The sequence below is a fragment of the Antrostomus carolinensis genome, unplaced genomic scaffold, assembly GCF_000700745.2.
Source record: "Antrostomus carolinensis isolate BGI_N321 unplaced genomic scaffold, ASM70074v2 scaffold52932, whole genome shotgun sequence".
In the NCBI taxonomy this organism is placed as follows: domain Eukaryota; kingdom Metazoa; phylum Chordata; class Aves; order Caprimulgiformes; family Caprimulgidae; genus Antrostomus; species Antrostomus carolinensis.
This window is the reverse complement of record NW_010301228.1, coordinates 1-9,896: the sequence shown is the minus strand read 5'-3', so window position 1 is coordinate 9,896 and position 9,896 is coordinate 1. Positions and strand designations below refer to the sequence as shown.

At 34.3% G+C, this 9,896-nt stretch overlaps 1 protein-coding gene across 1 annotated transcript; it reads left to right on the top strand.

Annotated features, from left to right (window-relative positions):
- Positions 1 to 595: 595 nt before the first annotated feature.
- ZBBX (zinc finger B-box domain containing) lies at positions 596 to 9,240 on the top strand (the record flags this gene model as incomplete). Its single annotated transcript, XM_029083857.1, has 11 exons — positions 596 to 763; positions 1,230 to 1,401; positions 2,280 to 2,400; positions 2,938 to 3,065; positions 3,299 to 3,402; positions 3,730 to 3,836; positions 4,646 to 4,815; positions 6,138 to 6,385; positions 7,201 to 7,360; positions 7,904 to 8,068; positions 9,004 to 9,240. Coding segments are annotated over 11 exons (1,780 nt in total), but the record flags the coding sequence as incomplete, so codon positions are not given.
- Positions 9,241 to 9,896: the final 656 nt, after the last annotated feature.

Below are 9,896 nucleotides of genomic sequence, written 5' to 3'. Positions count from 1 at the left end.
AAGGATGAACATAAGATATTTTTTATTTCTGCTTGATAATAACTCAAGAGTTGGTGATCAAAGTCTTCGTGCTACATTTTCACAGTAATTTTCTTTGTTCTAGTGAAGGCTGCAAATCAGCAAAGTCCCAGTGTGAGTAAAACTGTTGTTCTCCTGTAGCTATTTTCAATCAAACTCATCTAGTTCTTTATAGTTTAGACTTTCCTGGACTACTTTTTGTAGGTGAACAGGTATTCCAGATAGTTCTGGAAATTAACATTTTCCTCTTGTTGACCTCTACAGATGCATTTTTGTCTACTGAAAAGCTTCAGTAAGCAGAACTTCATTAATAAAGTACATAGCTCATTAATTTAAATGATATGTGCTGCATAAAATGCTTCACTTAGTCGGTCCTGTGTAGTACCTAATGGAATATTCAGATTATTGAATTTTTTTGCTCACACATTTGCACACTATTGATTATTGAAATTATTATCTGCTTATGTCACTAATCACTCTTCAATATATGGTTACCTACCTGCTTTTAATACGGTGTTTGGTGGAATGTTGAGTGTGTTTATAATATATTAATGGTTTCATAATGTGTCATTAACAGCCAGAAGCTGATATACATGTTGGAAAATTGGAAGTTGTTGATCATTTCATCAAGGAAGTAAATCTGAATAAATTGAAAATTAATCACGAGCAGAAGAAAGTAAACAACAAGCATCAGGTCACATCAGACAAGTTTTCATCTCTCCTAGCATCAGTAGGCAGTGCTGAGGTAATGTATGGTTTAAAAGAAATATATTATTTTTGTTTAGGACATTTTAGGTGGAGTGGCCTTAGTTATTTTCTGCCATGTGCCAAGCGAGGGATCAAGCTATTAGACTTGCCCAGCCCATTGACTCCTGTTCATGTCTTTTGACATAATATCCATCCTGTACATAGCATGTGGGTTATCCATGGCTACTGCTCTCTACCTCCTCAAAGCAGTTAAACGGTTTGGTTTTGTGCCAATACAAACTTTTTTGTTTTTTCTTATTCTTGATAGAACATTGCAGTTTAGTTGTGAGCAAGACCACATCAAAACTGAGTGATCTTGATTAACAGGGTAGCTAGGCTAAGCCCAGAAAACAGGGTGTTGTATTTCCATAGCTGGTACTGAAAATATTGTTGCTGATATATGTGAGTGGGGAGAGGATTATCATCAGAAGTGCTGTACTAATTATATTGTGGAACTGATTTAGGAACTGTCCTCAAAATCAACCTGTACAGGCCTTGAAAATCAGGACAAAGAATTATTACTGAATGGGACGTTTAATGAGGAGGAATCTGCAAAGTCTTTTCAGGAAGCTTTGCTTCAATGGAGAAAAGATCATCATGGTCACAGAGAACTATGTACCAGTGAGGACAAATCAGGTATGTTTTGTTTTTTTTTCTGTTTTAATTGCATTTTAAAAACATTAGGAGCATTTTTGTGAGTTAGTAGATTTTTCATTAGTGAAGATAAATGTTCTGTTAGAATAGTCAATGTTTCTTCTTAAGTTTTCTCACTGTATTCCTTTATAAATTAACAACAACTTCTGAAGATTTTTTTTAATAATATACAGATTACTGTTTATCTCATTTTTTGTAACAAACTGGCATTGGCCAGATGGTTTAGCTCGTGTCCCTCTACTTTTCTATGGCATTGTTTCTCACATGAGACTTTGATATGAACTGTAATGCTCGAGCATAAAGTCACAGCTTTTAACTGGGACAAGGAATGTGCATGGCTGAGGATTTTGTATGTTGTATCAAAGTACATTTTCTGCTTGCCTTTCACAAGCTCTTAGTGTTTCTTTGTCCCAGTGAAAAGATGCTATCAGTTGAAGTATGCATGGCAAAATATGAAGAAACCCACTCCTGTCTGATTGGATTTGTGCATGCTTGTCTTTTTCCTCTAGTCCAATGATGGTGTTCATTCTTTGTATATAAAAAATTATAGTGATTTTTTTTCTTTTTATTTTTTTTTCTTTCCTGTAATATAGTGGGATTTTTATCTGTGAGGTCGTGGACTAATGTGGTAATCTTCCTTTATGTGAAAAGCTGCAATAAATGAGTTTTTACTGGCTTCCCCCACTACTGACTGTGTTGTGTAAATATAATACTGCTGGCCATTTAAATTTTTGATTTATGCAAAGACTTAGCTAGGTATAGACTACTAATGTGACATTCATTCAAAAATAATTTAGTTAAATAGCAAGTTTCTAAGTCTGAATAGCTGGATAAATTTGTCTTTTAAATATTTCTAATAGAATCTGTGGGAATTTGTGAGGTACAGACCAATCTCACTGCTGGGAAGAAACCTGTCCAAATTGAATTCAAGAATGATGGCCTGAGCTACATGGAGAAACTCTTGCTTAAGAAATACAGAAGGTATTTGTTGAAGTTGCTGGTACTAATGAAAGAAGTCAGAAATACTTAATAGCATTAACAAAAATTCCATTGAAATTTTTTAAATATTAGATATATTATAAAGAGTTAAGGTGACTGTATGGAGGGTGCTTTATTTTAATAAAATAACCATTGTAATCAGACTTGATGACTTAATATTTCAGATTTACTGCAGAGTTAGTCTTTGGAGGAATTCTCTTTGCTATCAGTTTATTGTAGAATTTGAAGACTGGTAATGATGCCTGGCTGCTTGATTTTGGCACATGTGCTACAGAAGTTTTATAGAGAAAAGGAAGTACGATTTTCAGGATACTTTTATAAACATTACAGAGTTGTTTTGTTAGTCCCTGAGGTATGAGGTCATCTCAATGAAATTAGGAAGGGTTGCTGCATTTCAGCAGCATCTAATACTGCTGCAGTAAGTAGTGTAGTGACTCTTTTTTTTTTTTTAATGACTGTGATATTATATGTAAAAGAAAAATTATGACTTTTAAAGCTTCATTTTTTTTCCTTTTTTAGAACTCCTGTTGATCAAATTTCTGGTAGTTGCATTAAAGATTTAAGAGCTGTGCAAACACTGAGGGTACATCAGGCTGTGAGTGGAGGAGAGGGAGAAGATGATGATGATGATGTCGATGAATTAACAGGTGTTATAGATTTCTGTTTATTGAATCCAACTATTAAATACTTGGGGTTTTTTGTTTGTTTTCTTGCTATGATTGTTTAACAGTTATATACATAAGCAGTTTCTGCTTAAAGAAAGTAAAAATAATGAAAAGATAAACTCATGGTATTTTATAATAAATAAAAAGTTTGCATTTTTATAAGTGTATCTTGAACAGGAAAAAATCAGATGCATCAAATGAATTATGTTTTGTAGATGAAGAAGTGAAGAGATACTGGATGTCTGTTTTTAGAGAAGAAGTACCCAACACAATTTCTGAAAGTGTAGAGCCCGCTTTGAAAATTGAGTTCCTTGATGATGTAAGTGTGTAATAAAGGACTTCGTGAATCTTCAGACTGATCTGAAGTGATTTGTTTAAACATTGATCTGTTAAATATTTAAAGTAGCAACAGTTAATTAATTTCTAATAAAAAATAATATTGGTGCATTGCTTATCTTTTCCATACAAATGTGGAAAATTTATCTTTCCAAAAGTTCCCTCTAATTTTTTCCTATTGTGTTCAGGGACCCTTACTATATAGAAATTATACAAAAATAAAATCTGCAGGCTTTTAATCACTTGAGTTAATGTTTTTTTGAATTTTAACCTGTTGCTGAATATGTTTTTTGTTTTGGTTTTTTATTAGTCTTATGGCAAGGACTTGGAAGAATCGTCTGACTTTTTGGTGGTGGAAGCTGGGGCTGTGGGAATGAATAAGCAAGGGAAAACTGAAGCACTCAAGCAATGTGGAAGGTATGAGAAATGCAAAGGGTATTTGGAAGAGAAAAGGGAATAATCCTGTCTTCTGATTTAGTTGCATTCTTAAGAAACAGGCGTTTCTGTTTGCAGAGAGTCATACAACACATGAAGGGGGGGAGAATCCTTGGCTCTAAATTGTTCTAAGGCACGGTTAAGATAATGTCTGCTCATCCTTGGTGCAAGGCATAGTCTGTGCCAGTGTTGTGACTCTCAGTTACACCTTTCCCTTCCTTTACATTTCTTCCAAGATCCTGACTGTGATTGCTGGTTTTTGTCCCTGGAAGTTTTCATTGGAATGACCTAATGGTTTGATGACTGATTTGTAAGACAGTCTAAGAAGAGTTTGGCAATTAACAGGCATATGACATGTTTACCATTAAAGTTAGCAAACAGTAATTTTTTGTCTTCAGCTTTTGTCAGTAAGGTATATTATTTGCCTGTAACTAGAGAGACATTGCTTTGAAATGACTTTATTTTGTTTGCTTGGTCACTCCAATGTTAAACCATGTAATATATGTTTCTGTATATGTGTATGTCCTGAATTACAGGGAGAATTTCTCTTTTGTATGCTCTTATCTCAGTAGGAGCAGGGAATAGCAGACAAGTCTGCAATTGGACAGTGGTTTATACTTGTAAGATACTCTCACTTTACTGATTTTGTAATTCTAGGCAAAACTAAGAGTCCTAATAATTAATAATACATGTTCAGTTCTTCTGATCTCCCTAAATTTATTTATGATTAAATGTGATCTGTTTTGTTATATTTTATTCTTCTGGACTTTCCTCTTTTCTCTGTTTCAAAGTAGTTCAGCAGTTGCAGATCAAAATGACACAGTGCAAGACCTTTTGCAAAGAGAAACTGTAGGCATAACGAGAAAATCATCTTGTCATTTAACATCCACAGCTGACACTCAATATTTTCTACCTCTTCCTCTTGACAGAAGTCCCTCTCCTTCTAAAGAAGTTTCTCAAGGTAAATTTTGAAAGCTATTTGTGCAAGATACATAAGCCTATACAGTTTTATCATTCTCATATAGGATGTGGTAGTCAACTACAGTGGTTGTCTGGAAAAAAATTAATTAAAGATAGTTAAATTACGTATCATTCCCTGAGCTATGCAGGTCCCTTGACCACAGTTTGATGGGCTGCACAAGCTGTTTTGAAATTACAGGCATCTGCTGCCATAGTAATCTCACAGCTGCGAGCTTATATTTGAGGGAGAGACTGCCCCAATATGAGTTGTATACTGAAAACAAACCCACTGTAAAGCAGCTGAAGTGATCTTACAAACCTCTTAGTTTATCTGTACAGTACTAGATTTCGTGTATGGCACGTGTCCTTTTCATGCAGAAAAATGCTTTTATATGGATAGGTTGAGAAGGAAAGATCATGAGGAAAAGGTCATGCAGGAAAGATCATCATTTGTGTATAAGCATCCCAGTGCCTGTTGCAAGTCGGTGAAATCACCGTGAAAATTTTGCAGCTTTATTTTGTGGCACTCTTAAGTGGTCCCAAAGATCTTACTCTTTGTCCTAAAACTATGCAAAGTATTGTAACTTTTAAAATATGAAGTAATAAGTTAGAGTGTAAGAGTAATTAATTTTGCATTCTTGCAAGTGCCAACTGATTGCTCTAGCACTTCAGAACCTAGCGCTTGTTCTCTTTGGGTTTAGTTCAAGAAACTACTTATTTAAGTCTTCAAATGTGAAAAAGCAAACGAGAGATGACTAATGAGTTGTGATTTATGTGCTTCTTTGGGCACAGGATAAAAAATAAAATAGCTATGTCTTGTATAAACAAAAAAACCTCCCAGTTTGCAGAATCATTCCCAGCCTGGTAGTAGGTATATCAAACCATTATACTATTTTTAAATAAATTTTATGAAATTGCTACTCTTGCAGTTCTTATGCTGGCTCTGGTTAGATTATAGCATTGTAAATATAAAAAATTACTTTAGCATGAAGTAGTAGTTGGAATTGTGTTAAAGTTGGAAATGTGTTAATATTATTATAAAGATTTAATGTTTTAATGTACAGGAACATATGCATTAGATATAGAACTGGTACTACTACCTGGTAAGTCTAGTCTCTGTATGTTGGCATCTCCACATAGCAAGCAGGAAGCTCGTAAAGGTTAACTGTTCTTATTTGTAATTTTGTGGTTTAGGGGTAACTATAATGAAGGCTTTGTATTTTAAGTTCATGAAGAAAATATAGTAGACTTGCAGGTTATAATTTGTATTAATTTCCATTTAAAAAAAATTCTTATTTTCATCATTTTGTTGTACTCTTGTAGAAAAAATGATTATCTGCAGTCATCTTGAAAGAAATGGAGTACAAAAGGAGAATATTAAACTAAAGACTATGAGAAGATCACTTAGCTCCTGTAAACTACCTGAGAAGATCTCTAACCCTACTGAACTAATGAGCAACAAATATCTCCTCGAGGTACAACTGCAGAAAACCAATAAAGATTCCCAAGAGCTGAACAGTGTCTGCGATAGTCAGAGTTTGGTTTTGCCTGTAATTACAAAGTCTTCAGTGGTAAAATATTATATCTTTGATTGCTGAATAGATAAACTACGTTACTTAATCTGCTTTCCCAGTTTAGCATGAGGCAACATACCATACTGCTGAAGCAGCTGAGAGATAGTGATAGTTGTATGGTTACCATGAAATGCTCTACCACTTTTCCCCTTTGTACTCCAGAAACCCTACCCAAAAGCAATCAAGAGTATAGTTTTCATCAGGGGATTGTCACTGCCTACCATATTTCATGTGTTGGGGATGAAGGCCTCTGTGCTTCTCTCTTTCTATTGTCAGTCTTCTTTTGATGTTCAAAAAAAGCAAAAGAAAGAACAGGCTAGTATCAGACAAAAAGAAAAGGGTGTGTTGGGGGAGAAGGCAGCTCTTCTCATGTTAATATCAAGGTCGCTTCACCTCTTGATTGAATGTCAAAAATTGGAGCTACTCTTATCTAAACTAAATTATTCAAATGTTCTTTTGCTGGAAATAAAATTGAAAGCAAAAAAAAAGCATGAGGGAGGTTGGGACATTAGATTTGGAGTTGTTAAACAGTATTACTTTAGTTGATGTAAACAAAAATAAGCGAAAGCAAATGAAGAAAAACTGCTTTCCATGTCCACAGTGGAAGAACAGACTCTGACAATTGAAGTTTATAGGATTTTAAAGCATGTATCTTGCAAAGCCTTCATCCTTATGACTATCTGTTACACCAGGCTATTGGAATCGTTCCATGTTTTATGAAATGAGCATTTTATTAATAAAAACCTGCAAAGGGAACTTAGGAATTTTCCTCTTTCTTTTCCTGTTTCTAATATCTTTGTGTTTTATTCAAGTTACAGGATGTAGCCAAAAGACAGAAATCTTTTTCTACAAGGTATTGGGGACTTGAAGGTTTCTTTGTTGTAGGTACAAACCCTAAACAAGTAATGCTTGAAGCACAATCTTCACTGTGTGCTGACTCTGTCCCTATGGACAGCAGCATCCCATTTCCAGGTAATGGCTTATGAAGAAAATCCTCAGACAATTGACATATTTATCACTGTTACTGTAACAGATCCTTCTCTTTGTGTAACTTGGATCTAGCTTACTTTTAGAAGTCACTTCGAGGTAACAGTCATGGCAACACACACAACTGGTGCTGTGGAATTATAAAATAAATTTACTACCTTGAAGAAAATTACATCAATATAGTGCTATAGATTTATATACTTCTTTATATCCTCTGAGAATTTGGTTCCAGTAGGAATTTCTGCTTTTCTTTGTGTATAATATACATCACAAAAAATATTTTTAATGATGTAGATGAAACAACATGTAGAATGATTGCTGAACATGAATATTAATTCCATCAAGTATATAACTTGAATTTAAGCTTGTTAGTGTGTTGTATAGGATTTTTTTTTTTACACTGTGTGTAGAAAATTTATTACGTTACTTCTTCAAATCACACACATTAAATGCAGCAAACTCAGTAACAGTAAATGCATATTAACACAAAACCTGCAAACAATTTCCTCTAATACTTTTTAATTTCAGGAGATGGAAAGTGGGTTCCTGAAAGGAGCTTAAGTGAATATGCTGATGACTCTCTAGTTCAAGGTGTCTTAGAAAGTCAGTTGAACAGGCCTTCAAGTGGTTTGGAGACTCAAGATAGAATTTCTCCCCTGATGTTAGCGTGGAGGTCATACCCAGGTAAGGAGAGCAACAGCTTTGAGGTCCTACTTTAACAGCTTAATTTTATTTTTTAATGTAAAAAATAGAAGTGCTGTCTGTAATGATTCTGTTGAATTAAGGTAATTTTTAGATCTTCATCTATGTATTCGTATTTTGGGTGTAGTTGCTTATATAACTGGCATTATTTTCATAAGAATTAGCTTTTGAGTTAAAAATTAGCACTTTCTAGCTGTCACTACTAGTTCTTTGTGCTTAGTTTCTACCCCATTACTTCCCTGTTAGCTTGAATATTTAGATAATAAACTGTCTAGAACAAGATTCTGTATTACTGTGTGTTTTGCAGCATCTAGTACAGTATGATTTTGATCTAATAAAAGATTTCTTCATGCTACTGAAATAAATCTTATTACATGAACTATAAGAAGCAAGGAAACAAGTAATGCATAACTGCATCTGCACTTCTTAGTTACTTTTCTCAATTTCAACTGTCTCCATCTCAAGGAATGTAGCTTACATTCTTTCTCTCATCTTAAGCAAACAGTTTAGTATTTTAATTTAAAAAATGCTATATGCAGCAATTGAAACTGTCAATTTTGAATCCCAGAAAAATATTTGGAAGTGTCTATATTTTATTCACATTGCCTTACATGAAAAAAATGACAGAACCAAAGTTTTAAGCTTTATTCTCAGTCTTCCCTCACCCCCAAAATTTGTGACATTGCATGTAATATTTAAATATTTTTTTTCTGAAAGTTTCCCCTGAAATATGAGGTGCTACTTCTCAATATAAGTATAAACTCTTTATTAACATTTATTAACACAATCTTAAGCAAATTTAATAATCTGTTCAGATCAGTTGATAATTTTAACTACAATTAATGCCATTAATGAGCTGAGATAAAATTCTGTTTATGTGTGAAATCTTGAATTATTAGAAGTTGTGACCTTTTCTGTCATTTCAGGGAATGATTCCAGAAGACCTTGGTCAGCAAATATGCTACACTGTAAACTGATTGGAAATTGTCCAACAAACACACAGCCAAGACCAACAAGTTCAACTATGTGTATGTTTAGAGTCAATACTGAGATACCAAAACACAAGTGCCTTGATGTAACTAAACAAGATGAGTATCTTTGGGAATGTAATGCTGACCAAGAAGCCCTACTTAATCTGGAAAAAGAATTACAAAGTTATACAGGTAAGTGGCAATACTCCCTCTCTTTTCTCTCTCTCTTTTCTCTCTCTCTCTTTTCTCTCTCTCTTTTCTCTCTCTCTCTTTTCTCTCTCTCTTTTCTCTCTCTCTCTTTTCTCTCTCTCTTTTCTCTCTCTCTCTTTTCTCTCTCTCTTTTCTCTCTCTCTCTTTTCTCTCTCTCTTTTCTCTCTCTCTCTTTTCTCTCTCTCTTTTCTCTCTCTCTCTTTTCTCTCTCTCTTTTCTCTCTCTCTCTTTTCTCTCTCTCTTTTCTCTCTCTCTCTTTTCTCTCTCTCTTTTCTCTCTCTCTCTTTTCTCTCTCTCTTTTCTCTCTCTCTCTTTTCTCTCTCTCTTTTCTCTCTCTCTCTTTTCTCTCTCTCTTTTCTCTCTCTCTCTTTTCTCTCTCTCTTTTCTCTCTCTCTCTTTTCTCTCTCTCTTTTCTCTCTCTCTCTTTTCTCTCTCTCTTTTCTCTCTCTCTCTTTTCTCTCTCTCTTTTCTCTCTCTCTCTTTTCTCTCTCTCTTTTCTCTCTCTCTCTTTTCTCTCTCTCTTTTCTCTCTCTCTCTTTTCTCTCTCTCTTTTCTCTCTCTCTCTTTTCTCTCTCTCTCTCTCTCTCTTTTCTCTCTCTCTTCAAGTAGCATAATAAAAATAAGTAGCTATTTCATTT